Source organism: Macaca mulatta, chromosome 4 (assembly GCF_049350105.2).
Source record: "Macaca mulatta isolate MMU2019108-1 chromosome 4, T2T-MMU8v2.0, whole genome shotgun sequence".
In the NCBI taxonomy this organism is placed as follows: Eukaryota; Metazoa; Chordata; class Mammalia; order Primates; family Cercopithecidae; genus Macaca; species Macaca mulatta.
Window position 1 is genome coordinate 152845102 of NC_133409.1, and position 16906 is coordinate 152862007.

General features: G+C 48.5%; 1 protein-coding gene and 1 pseudogene across 8 annotated transcripts in view; both read left to right on the forward strand.

The window, feature by feature from the left end:
• TRIM26 (tripartite motif containing 26) overlaps positions 1-15013 on the forward strand; it is a 29041-nt gene extending 14028 nt beyond the window's left edge. For 3 of the 8 annotated variants that reach the window (XM_028846595.2, XM_015135833.3, XM_077998233.1), the window contains 7 exons: positions 759-1246; positions 1388-1483; positions 3169-3399; positions 9778-9800; positions 10279-10394; positions 10613-10645; positions 12911-15013. In XM_028846595.2, the coding sequence (XP_028702428.1) occupies positions 809-1246; positions 1388-1483; positions 3169-3399; positions 9778-9800; positions 10279-10394; positions 10613-10645; positions 12911-13593 (1620 nt within the window). In that variant the 5' untranslated portion in view covers positions 759-808 and the 3' untranslated portion in view covers positions 13594-15013. 8 annotated transcript variants of the gene reach the window in all.
• Positions 11381-12870, forward strand: LOC106997884 (polyadenylate-binding protein-interacting protein 1 pseudogene; annotated as a pseudogene).
• Positions 15014-16906: the final 1893 nt, after the last annotated feature.

Genomic DNA, 16906 nt, shown 5'->3' on the forward strand with positions numbered 1-16906 from the left:
AAAAGGGGTCTCTTGGCCTCAGCACTTTGGGAGGCCGAGGTGGGTGGATCACGAGATCAGGTGATCGAGACCATCCTGGCTAACACGGTGAAACCCCGTCTCTACTAAAAACACAAAAAATTAGCCGGGCGTGGTGGCAGGTGCCTGTAGTTCCAGCTACTTGGGAGGCTGAGGCAGGAGAATGGCGTGAACCTGGGAGGCGGAGGTTGCAGTGAGCCAAGATCCTGCCACTGCACTCCAGCCTGAGTGAGAGAGCAAGACTCCATCTCAAAAAAAAAAAAAAAAAGGGGGTCTCTTGACTGTATCAGGACCCCCATGACCAGTTGTGTGTCTTGTGCTTTGCACAGCTGAGTGAAGGAGCACTGTATCCACAGTAGACGTTGTAGATTTATATGTGTGTCATTATGAGTTTCCCAGTAGGTAGTGAGTGATTTTTCTGCTACAGTGGTGCATTACAGCGATTTTCCAACAGATAGAAGGAAGGGTGTTGAGGCTCTCCCAACAGGAAGGTATAGGCTATTGGCAGTCCTGCTCTTCACTCTACCAAGCTAATCTTTCTGGGTTTCCATATCCTTATCTGTACAATGAGGGAGTTGGACTAGATCTGTAAGGTCCCCTTCCCTTTGACATTGTGTGAGCCTTGTAGGAGCTTGTGGTGTCTGTAGATTGACTGAGTGCTGGAGCTGGCAGCCCTGTGCAAGGCTGCCACCTCTGCCCCTTTACTGTGTTCGCGCCTGACTTTATGTCTCGTCTCCAAGGAGAAGAAGTCCTCACCAGTGAACGGAGACCTCTCTGAACTGAGGATACCATGGCCACATCAGCCCCACTACGGAGCCTGGAAGAGGAGGTGACCTGCTCCATCTGTCTCGATTACCTGCGGGACCCTGTGACCATTGACTGTGGCCACGTCTTCTGCCGCAGCTGCACCACAGACGTCCGCCCCATCTCAGGGAGCCGCCCTGTCTGCCCACTCTGCAAGAAGCCTTTTAAGAAGGAGAACATCCGACCCGTGTGGCAGCTGGCCAGCCTGGTGGAGAACATTGAGCGGCTGAAGGTGGACAAGGGCAGGCAGCCGGGAGAGGTGACCCGGGAGCAGCAGGACGCGAAGTTGTGTGAGCGACACCGAGAGAAGCTGCACTACTACTGCGAGGACGACGGGAAGCTGCTGTGCGTGATGTGCCGGGAGTCCCGGGAGCACAGGCCCCACACGGCCGTCCTCATGGAGAAGGCCGCCCAGCCCCACAGGGTAAGCCCTCCTCACCCCCGAGGGTGGCTTGCCACCTTCTCTGGACGCTCCACCCTGCAGTCCTCAGAGGACTCAGCCTGATTCTCCCCTCCTGCCCCAGCCCAGAGCATCCACCTGTTCCCACTGCTTGTTTTTCCATAGGAAAAAATCCTGAACCACCTGAGTACCCTAAGGAGAGACAGAGACAAAATTCAGGGCTTCCAGGCAAAGGGAGAAGCTGATATCCTGGCGGCGCTGGTAAGTGATGCTGTTTCAGGAAGCCCTGAGGCGGTGCACCCGTGTAGGGCAGGGTGAGCCTGGGCAAGCAGGCGGCAGCTGGGAGGTGTCTCTAGCACTGTTTGTAGGGAGGACGGGCGTCAGCCTGGCAGTGGCAGACCTGGGTTTTAGCCCAGGTGCTGTCTTTCTGAGCTATGTGGTCTTGGGCCTGTTTCTTTCTTGTCTGAGAGACAGGTGGGTCGTCTGCATGTCAGCTAGAGTCCCTTCTGTTTTCTGTGGCTCTCACCTTGATGGCAGGACCCATGTCCGGCTGCTGGTTCTCTTCTGCCAGGGGACTGAAGGTGTGACTTCATTCTTCCTTTCAAAGAGAGAGAGAGAGACAAGGTTGCCTGAGAGTGGAGAGGGTCTAGAAGGAGGGAGCTGGCTCCAGGGTAAGAACTGGGAGGGAAGGGCTAGAGAACAGCTAAGGCAGGCCTGCCAGTTCTGATGGCGCTGTATGTAGTGAGGCCCAGGCCCAGGATAATGGTTGCCAGTATAGTGGGACCCCCTCCATATCTGTGGGCTCCACACCGGTGGATTTACCCAACCATGGATCAGAAATACTCAGAAAAAAGGAAAAGCATCTCTACTGAACATATACAGATTTTTTTTCTTGTCATTATTCTCTAAACAATGCAGTGTAGCAGCTATTTATATAGCATTTACATTATATTAGGCATTGTAAGTAATCTAGAGATAATTTAAAGTATATAGTAGATTATATGTAAATATTATTCCATTTTACGTAAGAAACTTGAGCATCCTTGGATTTTGGTATCCTTGGGGAGGGGATCCTGGAATCCATAACCCACTGATACCGAGGGACAACTGTAGTTGGGAAACAGGCAGCACGTTATGTGCTTGATTAGAGATGGGGTTGGCGGGGAACTGATCAAATGGTTCTAATTTTCTGGGGAACTGTGTATGTTGAGGAAGTGGGCAGTGGAGGAGTAGTGGGGTCAGGGCCAGTGGTGCGTCATTAGGCCTGGGGAGAGGGAGACAGTAAGCTAGAGATGGCTAAGTCCAAGGGACCCCTCCAGGCCCTCAGTGTGCATGGCTGCCCCCAGCCCAGCACCAGTCAACAGGGCCACTGAGGACTCCCCTCACCCCAACTGGGGAGGAGATTTGGAGGCAGGAGAGGACATGGTCCCTAAGCGCAGATGTCACACAGTTTTGCTGAGGAAACAGGATACAGTCTTATGTGGCGGGGTGGGGGACACATAGGTATTTTAGACTGAACAGTGGGGTGCTGAAGAGAGGACTGGTCAGGCTTAGATGACATTAATCAAGCAAAACTTACTGGAAGAGGTGACAGAGATTTTGTCCAGGAGGGAAAAGTGTGCCAGCTCATGAGTGAGCCCCACAGAGTTTCTCCAGGGGCCCCAGATTGTACTGGCTTAGCTAGAACAGACTGTGGCTGACCAGTCAGGTAGAGACAGGGTTTTGATCATATAGCGGTGGGGTGAACTGAACTAATTCATTACTGGTGTCTTCTTTGAGAAGAGGAGTGTGGACCAGGAGCCCTCTATAGCTCCTCCCACTCCAGATCCTGTAGAATTCCTGAACGGGGGTACCGAGGTGAACGAACCAGCCTTGCACACCTCCAGTGCTGGGCCCTCCACCCTGAGCGGAGGTGTCAGCCCTTCTCCCCTTCCTGCCCGTTGCAGAAGAAGCTCCAGGACCAGAGGCAGTACATTGTGGCTGAGTTTGAGCAGGGTCATCAGTTCCTGAGGGAGCGGGAGGAACACCTGCTGGAACAGCTGGCGAAGCTGGAGCAGGAGCTCACAGAGGGCAGGGAGAAGTTCAAGAGCCGGGGCGTCGGGGAGCTCGCCCGGCTGGCCCTGGTCATCTCCGAACTGGAGGGCAAGGCACAGCAGCCAGCTGCAGAGCTCATGCAGGTGAGAGGCCATCCCTGGACAGGGAGCCAGGGACCAGGACGGTGAGTCCCAGCCCTGCCATTCACTTGCAGGACCTTAGGAGACTTGGGGGCTCGGTTTTGTCATCTGAAACATGGGGATGATAATCCTTCCCCCTGCCAATTATTCTGTAGATTGCATGAGCATAAAATGAAATAACTGGCATGGTGTCACTTCAAAAAATAAACTTTCTATACAAAACTGTTCAAAAAACTAAATGATATAGTATAAAATGGAAGGGAAGGTTATTAATATCATTAATTATTATCATTTACCATCCTCCGTCCTCACCACTGCCATCACGAGCCCTTCTAACAAGTCACTGGCAGACACTTAGCTGGTGGAAACTTTTTATGGTGTTGTGGTTGGGGTGGCTGAGGGAGGGCTGACCAGCAGCTCCTCTCAAAGGCCCGGAGGATCTGGAAGAGATAGGGAAACTGGGGAAGGGAGACAGAGATGGCCAGGTTTTCTCTGGGCCCATGGGATTACCACACAGAGAACAAGATGGAAAGCAGACAAGGGGGCCTCGGGGCGCCTCCTAGAGGAGGGGGCTTTGATAGTGAGAAAGGGAGGCTTTGGGGCTGAAGAACTGGCTGTGAAGCTGAAATGGCACCACATCTCCTCCCCCGGGAGCCTCTGGGGATCACACTACCCTGAAGAGGGTCCAGCAGCCTTTGGAGGGGTAGAGGGCTCAACCTTCCTGGCCTCACAGGCTGGGAGGAGAGGGGCTCTCTGATGGTATTCCCCCACTTGCACTGTTTAGGGTGGCTGGGTCTGTCAGCAGCAGAGCCACCCAGGATTTCTAGGAAGGTGGTCCCAGGCCGATGGCAGGGCAAACCAATAGCCAGGAGGGAGAGGCGGCAAGGCAGACTCCCCAGTGTGTGCACCAGGACAGACTGCAGAAGGAAGTGGCCACCTGCTCCTCATTGTTGTGAATTCAGATGCACAGAATGAGGCCTGGCAGGGAGGTTAGACCTTCCAGTCCAGCCCCTACTGATGAAGTCACTGAGGTCCAGAGAGTGGAAGTTGTTTGTCCCAGGCCATGTGGCAGGTGGCAGGTCACAGCTCGAGCCCAGATGTCCTGACTCCTGGGCTCTGAGCTCTTGTTCTTATTTTGTCCAGAATGTCTCTCTGGCCCCCCCTTTTCCTCCAGATGTCATTCTGTCCCCTCAGATTTCTCTCGTCATACTCTGACCGGGTCATTTTCTGCGTCTCCTTTTGCCCCTGTTTTTCCTCTCCCCACACCCCTGCTATGTGTGGATGCCTATTGCGTGTGGAACAGAGGCACACAGCTGAGGATGTGGTGGGGCTGAAATCCATTGCGTCTGCCCAGAGGGGTGCCTTTTCCTAATGCACCCAGAGAAGTGGCCCTCTGAGCAGAGGCCTGGCCCTCAGTGACTCAGAGCACTCCGATTGCAGCTCTCGCTGGGGTGGGGTAAGGTTAAGGGAAGGAGAGAAAATGGTATCTGCTTGAAACTAGTATAGGAAATGTTATTGGTACTGGTTTCTTTTTTGTTTTGTGTTTTCTCTTTTATTTTTAGTACTATGTAATGTATATATTTATGGGATATAGAGGTTTTTGTTAGTTTGTTTTTGAGACAGAGTCTCGCTCTGTCTCCCAGGCTGGAGTGCAGTGGTGTAATCTTAGCTCACTGCAACCTCCGCCTCCTGGGTTGAAGCAATTCTCCTGCCTCTGCAACCTGTGCCTCCTGGGTTCAAGCGATTCTCCTGCCTCAGCCTCCCAAGTAACTTGGATTACAGGTGCGCGTCACCACACCTGGCTAATTTTTGTATTTTTGGTAGAGTCAGGGTTTCATCATGTTGGCCAGGCTGGTCTTGAACTCCTGACCTCAGCCTCCCAAAGTGCTGGGATTACAGGCATGAGCCACCGTGCCTGGCCTAGAGTGTTATTTTGATACATGTATGTAATATATAATAATCAACTCAGAGTAATTAGTATATCTATCACCTCAAACACTTATCATTTCTTTGTGTTGGAACATTCAAAATCCTCTCTTCTAGCTTTTTGAAAATGTGTGGTAAATTATAGTTAATGGTATTCTCCCTACAATGCTGCACAACACTAGAATTTTTTCTTCCCATGTAGCTGTAACTTTGTGTCCTTTAACCAGTTTCTACCTACCCTTCTCTCCCCAGCCCCCTTCCCAGCCTCTAATCCTTATTTTTCTACTCTCTACTTCCATGAACTCAAATTTATTATGGATGAATAGTACTCCATTGTATATATATACTACATTTTCTTTATTTGTATGCTGATGGATGCTTAGATTGAGTCCACATCTCAGCTATTGTGAGCAGTGCCACGATAAACATGAGTGTGCAGGTATCCCTTTGATATACTGATTTTCTTTTCTTTGGATAAATACCTGGTAATGAGATTGCTGGATCATATGGTAGTTCTATTTTTAGTTTTTTGAGAAACTCTCATACTGTTTTCCATAACGGCTGTACTTATATGTGGAAAAACCTAAAGGCCCCACCAAGAAACTCTTAGAACTAATAAACACATTCAGTAACGTTGCAGGATACAAAATCAACATAAAAAGTCCACTGCATTTTTAATACACCAATAACAAACTAGCTAAAAAAGACATCAATAAAGCAACCCCATTTACAATAGCTACAAAAGTAAAATAAAATACCTGGGAGTGAAGTTAACCAAGGAGGTGAGAGACCGCTATAATGAAAACTGCAAAACACTGATGAAAGAAATTGAAGAGGATACAAACAAATGGAAAAATATTCCATGCTTGTGGATTAGAATTAATACTGTTAAAATGACTGTCCTATCCAAAGCAATCTACAGATTTAATACAATCCCTTTTATCAAAATACCAATGACATTCTTCACAAAAATAGAAAAAAAACTAAAATTCATATGGAGTCACAAAAGACCCCAAATGGCCAAAGCAGTCCTAAGCAAAAAGAACAAAACTGGAGGCTTCACACTATCTTACTTCAAAATATACTACAGCCAGTGGTGGCTCACACCTGTAATCCCAGCACTTTGTGAGGCCGAGGCAGGCGGATCACGAGGTCAGGAGTTTGAGACCAGCCTGACCAACATGATGAAACCCCCATCCCTACAAAAAATACAAAAATTAGCCAGGCGTGGTGGTGCGCACCTGTAATCGAGCTACTCGGGAGGCTGAGGCAGGAGAATTGCTTGAATCTGGGAGGCAGAGGTTGCAGTGAGCCGAGATTGTGCCACTGCACTCCAGCCTGGGCAATAGAGATTCCATTTAAAAATATATATATATACATATATATGTGTGTGTGTGTGTGTGTGTGTGTGTAGTGTGTACCACACTACAAAGCTATAGTAACCAAAACAGCATGTATTGATATAAAAGCAGACACATAGACCAATGGAACAGAATAGAGAACTCAGAAATAAATTCACATATTTATAGCCAACTGATTTTCAACAAAAGCACCAAGAACATACAGTGGGGGAAGGGACAGTCTCTTTAATAAATGGTGCTGGGAAAACTGGGTAACCAACCATATGCAGAAAAATGGTATTGGTAGATTTTGTCTGTGTGCTTGAGTTGATTGTAACGCATGGGAACTGGACAGCTAACTCCCTAATTAGCATTAATATTTTCCCAGAGATTATTTGGCTGTCAAAGTGTAGTAAGAAAAAGACCTAAAATAGGGTCCAGAAGTCTGATAGAGAAATACAGGTGAGGCTGGTGTGGTGGCTCACACCTATAATTCCAGCACTTTGGGAGGCTGAGGCAGACAGATTGCTTGAACCCAGGAGTTTGAGACCAGCCTGGGCAACACAGTGAGATCCTGTCTCAAAAAAATTTAAAAAAAAAAAAATAGAAATACAGGTGAGAGGGAGAAGCAGCGGGACAAAATGTGTAAAATAGAAGAGATCTTTTGATAGAAGTGATAGAAAAGGAAAGACAAACCTATGGGCTGGGAGCATCAAGAAGACATTAAAGGGATTGGGGTGATAGGAGAGGCCCAGAGAGACACTGCATCCTGCCCTGGTTAACCCGGGCGGGCCCTGCGGGATCAGGTGGCATGCTTGCACCCTGCTTCTCCTGCTGTACACCCTCGTGAAGAACTTTCTTGATACTCTCTGTTAGTAACCGGGCACATCCCCTCCGGGAGCTTGCCATGACTCATTGCTGTGGCCCCACTGCTCGGCTCTGCCTGTTTCATGACAGCCTCAGATGTCTTGGGTGAGAAGAGTCCTCCAGGAGACGTGGGCTGATCACTTCCCTCCAGAGGCCCCATATGTGGCTGTGGATGGGGGCCTCTCAGTCTTTCAGCCTCTCCTCGACAGGGCCAGCCCTGCCCTGGCTCTTGGGACCCCACCCTCTCTGGACTGCTCACAACCTTTAACCTTTAGAGGACTCTTCTTTCTCCTGTGTGATTCTCTCCCTTTCTACTGCTGTAGGAACTTTCATGTCAGGAAATATGCCCAGTTGGGCCCCTGGCCCTCACTCTACCTACTGCTCCATTCATCTGCTCTTTTATGCCACCTTTGTCAGCAGAGCTGTCAGGACACGCTGTCTGTTTTGTTGCCTGTCCTCTGAAGCTGCCTTGGACTTACATGTGTTGAGGGGCGTGTTAGAGGACTTGGCCAGAAATTTGCTACCAGTCTCTGGGCATTTAGTTGCTTCATAGTGCGGGGTCGGGATGTGCCTCTGACTTCGTGTCTTGCTCCTCTGGAGTAAAACACAGCTCTTCCCAAACTTTCTGAAGCAGTCATCAGCAGCCACAATTTGTTAATTCCATTTGTTTCCTGAATCTCACCCTCTCCAGGAAGCCAGCCTGCACCCCACCGGCCCCTGCTCCCATCCCCCTTCACTCTGCTCTCTTTTCCCGTGGTGCGTATCACTCACATAGTGTGATGTATTTGCTACATTGATTATTGTCTGCTTCCCCCTGCTAGAATGTCAGCTCTACAGAAGTGGGGATTTGTCTCTCTCTCTCTCTCTTTTTTTTTTTTTTTTTTTTAACTGTTCTGAGGCTTCTAGATCAGTGCCTGGTACCTAGGAAGCACTTAATAAATATTTGTGGAATGAGTGAAAGGAAGGCAAAAATCAATACAGAGTATTATGGAGGCTTTTGACTCACAAAAGGGAATCTGAGTATCTCAGAATAACCCTCTTCCCACTCACCCTGTCCTACCACCTGTCTGTCACAGAGATAGCACCACCGTTCTCCCTCCTGTACAAACCATGCTCTGTTGTTGATTATCCTTTACCAGTATGTCCAGTTGAATCTGTCTAAAATACCTGGAATATATTGCTTCTCTCTTTTTCTCCCTACTGCCACCACTTTAGTTCAGGCCATCTTTAGCTCTCCCCTGGTCCACAGCAAAAACGTCCGGACCAACCTGCCCATGTTCCTGTTGCCTCCTTAGTCCCTTCTCTGTGGGACAGCCAAGTGAGTGGTCACTTAGGGTTTTGGCTCGCTGCTGTACAGTGACGCAAACAGAATAGAAGTTTATTTCTGTCTCAGTAACAGGTCAGAGGTGCAGGGTCTAGAGCTATCACGGTAGCTGTACATAAGCTCATCCAGGGGACTGGGTTACTTCCATGTGGTTCTTCTACCAGCTTCTAGGGATGTTGTCCTCTGCTGTGTGGTCAAAGTTCGGCTCACCACCACCATGTCCAAAATTCAGTTGGGGGAAAGAGGAAGTAGAAAGCAATTTTCTTTTTTTAAAGGACAATGCCCGGAATTATGGTCATTGCTTTCTATCACATGCCATTGGCCGAAACTTAGTCTCGTGACCAGACCTTGTCATGGGGGATCTGGAAAATGTAGTCTTCCCAGGTGACCATCTGACCAGCGATAACTCCAGGGGTTCTATTATTAAAAGGAGGAAGGGGAGAGTGGACTCTGGAGGTTACACAGCAGTCTCAGCCACATGTAGAGCAGATCACACATATCGTGCCCCTACTTGATACCCTTGGTGGCTTTCCACTGTACGTGGAGAAAAATTCAAACTCCTTACCATGCATATCCAGCCCTGCGCGATCTGGCCTCTGCCGCTTTCACCAAGCCCTTTCCTGTGTTACCTTATCTCTCTTCATCTGGTCAGTACTTCTCATCCCTCAGTTCTCTGCGCAGGTATCTCCCAGAGAGGTTGCCCCTGTCATCCCCCAGCCATGGTGGCTTCTGTCATTGTGCTGATTTTGTTTGTTTTCTTGTTGTTTTATCCAGTGACCCCACTAGAATGTCATCTCCATAAAAAACGGACCACATTTGTTTTGTTCACTGATATGTCCCACCTCTGCTACAGTGTTGGGTGCAAATGCATTGAAGTCTTATTTGATTCATATTGATACTTGTGCTTTTTTTTTTCCCTTCTAGGACACGAGAGACTTCCTAAACAGGTAAGAGTCTCCTCTCCACGGCGCACCTCATCCCCCTTGTTTATGTTCCCTCCCCTTCTGACCAAGTCCATTTGAATCATGGGGAGTGGTGTGGTGCCAGAAGTACTCACATCCCATGGTTCATCCTGATGCCCTTCTGAGGAGCTGGACACATCCTTGAGAACTGGAGACTTGCTCTCCTCCTTGTGAGTTCTCTGTGTAACCCCAGCTCCTTGGCCCACTGGCCTTATTTGAGGTGGGACAGAGCAGAGAGTTTAGAAACATGGCTTAGGAGACAGAGCGCCCTGGATGTGGAGTCTACTGATGGTCTGAAGCCCTGGCTCAGCTGGGGTCTTTGGGCCACTGTTTTTCTGTCACTTGTCCGGGGACAATCATACCTTTCCTCTCCCCTTCATAATTGCCATGAGGATTGAAAGATAAGTATGAAGGAAAGTAAGAAGAGCTGAGTAACAGGTTGTTACGTCTGTCATCTTCTCAGGTATCCACGGAAGAAGTTCTGGGTTGGGAAACCCATCGCTCGAGTGGTTAAAAAGAAGACCGGAGAATTCTCAGACAAACTCCTGTCTCTGCAGCGAGGCCTGAGGGAATTCCAGGGTAAGGGTTGGGGAGCGCACAAAGGGTGGGAGTCAGAGCAGGGCTACCTCGTAGAAAGAGGGCAGCCGGCTCCTTTCCATCACCTTGTCGAGTCTCACTCTTCTGAGGGCCTCCTGCCTTAGAAATGGATCCCTATCAGGAAATTGATACCGCCCAAGCAAGAAATGGGCCCGTGCATTTGTGGGACTTGAGTCATTGCTGTCCTTTTTTCTCCCCAGGGAAGCTGCTGAGAGACTTGGAATATAAGACAGGTGAGTGTCGAGCGCGTGGTTCCCAGATGTACATCAAATATAGAAAACTCCGCCTGCAGAGATTCTGACTGCCCACTTTTTCCCCAGGTAGCCCCTTTTGCAACAGGAAGAATTTCCCAGCTGCACAGTAGAAGCCCCCCTCCCTCCTTGCACTTTCTAATCGGCCTACTCTTTAGTCTACTGAGGCCTCTGCTTGCTAGTCTGACCCTTCTCTACCCTGTGTTTGCTTTTCCTTTTCCTATTCTCACAGGTCCTATCACCAGTCCTTTTCCTGTGGTTGAGCTTTCTCTCATCTTCCCGTCTGCATGGCTCCTATATTCAGAGCAAACAGCAGGGGCAACCTAAGGCCAGAGGCCATATCCACCAGAGGCCCCACTACTGTGCTTCCTCTCAGCCCTGCAGTTAGGTTGTACACTGCATACCAACCACCAAAGAGCACCATCCACATAGACCAAGATGGGAGTGGTGCCCCTTGGATTGTGAGGACTGGTGGTCTCCTCCTGGCCCACTTTCACACTTGCTTTCCTGAGAACCACTGAGGAGGTCGAACTGTCTGGGAGCAAACGAGGCCCTGAGAGCTCCATCTAGTTCACAGGATAAAATCCCACAGCAGAACTGAGTTAGCAGTGGTTAAACCTTAGGTGGTTGTAGCTTCTTTATTAATGTCTGAGCTGTCTGTGAATACCATCAAATTCTACCCGTCAGGTGATTCTAATTATAGAGAATCCTATGAGGATGACGGTGAGGATTATCCCACTCTCAGTACATGTTCAGGGTTTCTTGAACCATCTTACAGAGCAGCCTGGTGGTTTTGAAACTGAAACTGAACAGTTTGCAGAGACCCTGAATGCCTGTATTACAATAGATGATGCTTTGCAAGAACTTGTGGAACTCAGAGGACACATCTGTCCCAAATTTCTTTTTTTTCTTTTTTCTTTTGAGATGGAATCTTGCTCTGTCACCCAGGCTAGAGTGCAGTGATGCGATCTCGACTCGCTGCAAGCTCTGCCTCCCAGGTTCACACCATTCTCCTGCCTCAGCCTCCCAAGTAGCTGGGACTACAGGCGCCCGCCACCATGCTTGGCTAATTTTTGTATTTTTAGTAGAGATTGGGTTTCACCGTGTTAGCCAGGATGGTCTCGATCTCCTGACCTTGTGATCCACCCGCCTCGGCCTCCCAAAGTGCTGGGATTACAAGCGTGAGCCACTGTGCCTGGCCCCAAATTTCTCTTACATGGGAGCTTGCCTGTGTAATTACCTGGCCCATCATCTGACAGCACACAGAGTAGCACCTTCCGCAAATTTCTACTTCAAAGATGTTGGACTGAATATGACATTAAAGATCAAGCTGCAAAAGGGGATGAAGTTACTCCAAAACAATTTCATGCATTTGTACCCTTTCTGGGAGAGCTTTATCGTAACCTGGAGATCAGAGGAACAAATGGACAGGTTACAAGGGCAGATATTCTTCAGGTTGGTCTTTGGGAGTTGCCGAATGGCTGAATGCCCTCTTTTCTAATCCCATGGATGACAGCTTAATTTGTGCAATAAAATTGCTGAAGTTGACAGGGTCAGTTTTGGAAGATGCTTGGAAGGAAAAAGGAGGGACTGATATGGAAGAAATTATTTATGAAATTGAAAATGTTGTTATAGATGCAAACTGTGGCAGAGACATGAAGCAGATGCTCTTGAAGCTTGTAGAGCTCCAGTGCAGTAACTGGGTTAGAGTCCATGCAACTTCATCATGCAGAAATGCAACACCCGAAAAAGATCCCAACTGCTATGTGAATGAACCAGCATTTTATACATCTCATAGTGTTCATTTCACTGCAGCCAGTCCAGATTCCCAAGAGGCATATCAGGAGTTACTTGAAAAAGAGGACTTTTTTTCTAGATTATGAAGAAAGTGAAACAGATTTATCAGGGGCTGGTGATCCACACTTGGATGATATTGATGATGAGTTGGACCCAGAGATCCAGAGATAGAGGAAGCTTATGAAGTTTTGTTTGGAATCAGAGCGTAAGCGAAAACAGTAAAGTTAAATTTCAGTATATCATGTTTATAAAGCAGTTTAGTTATGGTGATTTAGCAGAATACAAAGCCAGAAAATGTGTCACACTTATACCAAATTAAGGATGTTACGTTACTAATATATGCAACTTTAATTTTGTTTAACACTGTCTGCCAAAATAAATTTTATTCCCTCTAACTTAAAAAAACAAAACAGTGATGTTGTTTGTTTTTTTTTCCCCTTGTCCCCACAGTGAGTGTCACCCTGGACCCACAGTCGGCCAGTGGGTACCTGCAGCTGTCAGAGGACTGGAAGTGCGTGACCTACACCAGCTTGTACAAGAGTGCCTACCTGCACCCCCAGCAGTTTGACTGTGAGCCTGGGGTGCTGGGCAGCAAGGGCTTCACCTGGGGCAAGGTCTACTGGGAAGTGGAAGTGGAGAGGGAGGGCTGGTCTGAGGATGAAGAAGATGGGGATGAGGAGGAAGAAGGAGAAGAGGAGGAAGAGGAAGAGGAGGCCGGCTATGGGGATGGATACGATGACTGGGAAACAGACGAAGATGAGGAATCGTTGGGCGATGAAGAGGAAGAAGAGGAGGAGGAAGAGGAGGAAGTTCTGGAAAGCTGCATGGTAGGGGTGGCCAGAGACTCTATGAAGAGGAAGGGAGACCTCTCCCTGCGGCCAGAGGATGGCGTGTGGGCACTGCGCCTCTCCTCTTCCGGCATCTGGGCCAACACCAGCCCCGAGGCCGAGCTTTTCCCAGCACTGCGGCCCCGGAGAGTGGGCATCGCCCTGGATTATGAAGGGGGCACTGTGACTTTCACCAACGCAGAGTCACAGGAACTCATCTACACCTTCACTGCCACCTTCACCCGGCGCCTGGTCCCCTTCCTGTGGCTCAAGTGGCCAGGAACGCGCCTCCTGCTGAGACCCTGAACCCTGACATCTGCCCCTGGCCCCACACCCTCAGATGCTTCACTTCTTTGGAATTCCAGGACTCTCAATGGGGGGAAGGGATGCCTGGCCTGAGCACCTGGAGCAGGGGACCCCATATCCACTGGCAGCCACCTCCCCGTCGCTCTGGCCCCCTGAGGTCTCACTCAGTGCTGTTGCTCCATCTACTGCCCTAATGGGGCTCTTCTCCCACCTCCTGCTGGTGTCCCGAGGGAACTTCTGACCCTGGAGCCCATGAGGGCTCCTTTCCTTTTTGACCACTACCTTGGCCCCGGCTCTGCACTCTCTGTGGAGTAAGGGCCTGACACAGCATTTTCTTGCCCACCGTGGCAAGACCTTGGAAAAAACAGTTGATTATGCCTAAGATCATTTTGCTGTCCTTAAACCCTACAGGTTCCTTCTTGCACAAATCCACTCTGGTGCCCGCCTTCCCTGGCGTTTTAAACAGACCGACCCCACCCCATCTCAGAGTTAAGTATACACGGCAATGCTGAAAATAAACAATGAAAATCCACTGAGGCTTCCCAAGCCATTTAAGGCCTGGAGTACCAGCGCATATCATCTCATGGGGTCCAGAGTGGAGTCCAGGCTTCTCTGAAACCAGGGCTGAGCATATTTCCATAGCCAAGGATGTGGGACTCCGTGGAGCTATCTGTGGTCTTAGAGAAGGATCCAGACATACACGGCTTTGGGGTACCAGCTGTGATCACTGATCAATAAATTATCTCTGGATTGGTCCTTGTGGGGGGAGTTTTAAGAATCCAGAACATCTTGCTCTTGATTAGCACATCCAAAAACACCAAGACAAATATCCAGTGGAACAGAACCTCCCCTGCCTGGGGAGTTCTGCCCACGGTCCCCAGCAGGGTGTTAATCCACTGTCCCTGGCCCTACTCAGCCTCCAGGTTCCACTTTCCTAGGAGAGAGTGGAGATGGGAAGACAGGGAAAGGAAGGCAGCAGGAGGCCACAAGTCCACCAGGTCTTCATGTCAAGAGAGGGAGTAACGTGTCTCCTCATTGCCCACGGACCCAGCCTCTGTCCAGGCGCCCCTCATGGCCACAGTTTAACACAAGCTCCCTTGCTCCAGCCAAATTGATCTCCCAGTCTTGACCTTACCTATTCCAAATGCTCTGCCAGTCCCTGTTCATCCAAGTTTTAAGTCCTCCACCCTGTTGTAAGAGACTGTTCCGGGTCTCAGTGGTCTCTTGACCACCATTGTCTCAGAGCTGCCCACTTTGTGTGTGCCACATGCTGCCTGAGTCACATGTACATCTTATTTCTGCCTCTAGTTTTGTAAGCTCCTGGAGGGCGGATAACATCTTATACTACTCTTGTATTCTGATGGCACCTAGTGCAGTGCTGGGCACAGAGTAGGTGCTCAATAAAGACCTGTTGAATGAACAGTCTGGAAATGTATATCTGTAGGATCTATATGGTATCTCAAATGCCACCAGACCTCAGTCTGGCTACAGAGAAATTCCATTGATAGCAGTAGCCGAAGGTTTTCCTTCTGTGCCTTCTGTAACTATGTAACTTTGCTTTCTGTTCTCTGTTTGCACACGTGCTGTCATTTCTGGAAGTCCCTCAAAAAGAGCCTACTGCGGGACACAGACCATTTGTTGTGTGTCTCCACCTTGTTATTCCTCCTGCAGTGGTGCCCTTGAGCTGAGGTCCAGCATTTTGGAGCAAGTGATGACTCTCCCTGAGAAGGGAGACATCCAGTATAGCACCCCCAAAATTCTTCCTTGGAAAATAAGCACTGCCCCAGAGGAAATAGAATGTGCAGCCTTGCCTCCTAACACAGTCAACTGTTTTTCTTGTCCTTTCTGATTTTTTTTTTTTTTTTGAGACAGAGTCTCGCTTACCCAGGCTGGAGTACAGTGGCGCGATCTCGGCTCACTGCAAGCTCCGCCTCCTGGGTTCATGGAATTCTGCCTCAGCCTCCCGAGTAGCTGAAACTACAGGCGCCTGCCATCATGCCCGGCTAATTTTTTTTGTATTTTTAGTAGAGACGGGGTTTCACGCTGTTAGCCAAGATGGTCTCGATCTCCTGACCTCGTGATCCCCCCACCTCAGCCTCCCAAAGTGCTGGAATTACAGGCGTGAGCCACCGCGCCCTACAGTCCTTTCTGATTTTTTAAATTGCCATCTTAAGATGGAAAAGGGAGGATTATACAAAACTACCTGTAAAATTACGCTAGTGGCAAAGAGCATATTTCTTCTCTGTTCTCTCATTTGTGGACTCGTAAGTTTTCCCTTTTTATTTTTTATATTCATAGTTTTTAGTTTTTTATAACTATACTTGCATATATGGTAAACTATTTCTACAGTGCTTCTTACAAATAGGCACATTTCCCTGCCCCATTCCTCCCTCCAAAGACCCAGTTCATACCTTTTAGCAAACTGTTTTGTGTTTGCCTTGATTTTTTCTAAATAACTCGTGTTTGGGGCCTTATCCTCTCATTTCCCACAGTGGAGCAGGAAGATGTAGCCCTCTGCTCTCTCTATCATTTATCACACACACAGACATTCTCTTCCATCCATCACCATCCCTTCAATGTGGTTAAACAAGTATTCGGTGTGCTTGTTATTACATATGTGTAAAAGCTATTCACACCTGGGCTGTGCATGTGGCCACGATCATTTTTCCTTCCTGCAGAATCTTTTGTCTTCCTGGAGTTCCTTTTCCCTTTTTACATCATTTCCTATGTCTTTATTACTTATTGTACTCCAAACTCCTTCACGGTTGTCAAAATCTCCAGGTCCTCATTCACCAGGTGCTCTTACCAGTTTTGTTTTGATGCATCTCTTAAGCCTCCTGGCCTTGAATCTGGAATAGCTGCTTCCTCACCTGTACCTGGCTTCCTGGATATTCCTTCACCATCATACTGGAGGTCCTAGATTGCTTCTGTTTCTTTATCCTATGTTTTCTCTCTTAATTTACTTCATTTTGGAGGAACATTTTCTAGGAGCTTTCTGAGAAATGGTGCATGGAAGTTGAATTTTTAAAATCTTGAATATCTGGAAATATCTTTATCCCACTTTTATACTTAATTAGGTTCCTTAAGTTTAGGATTCATGGTTGAAAATAATTTTCCTTCAGAATTTCAAAAGCATTGCTCCACTGCCCTCTGGCATCCTTTGTTGTTGAGAATTCTTGTGACGCCCTGAGTTCTGATCCTTTGTATATGGTCTGTTCTTTTGTTTTTGTTTTTTACCGGAATCTTCGGGTCTTGTCTGTGTTCTTACTCTTCTCCTCCTCCTCCCTTTCCTCCCTTCTCCTCTCTCTGTGGT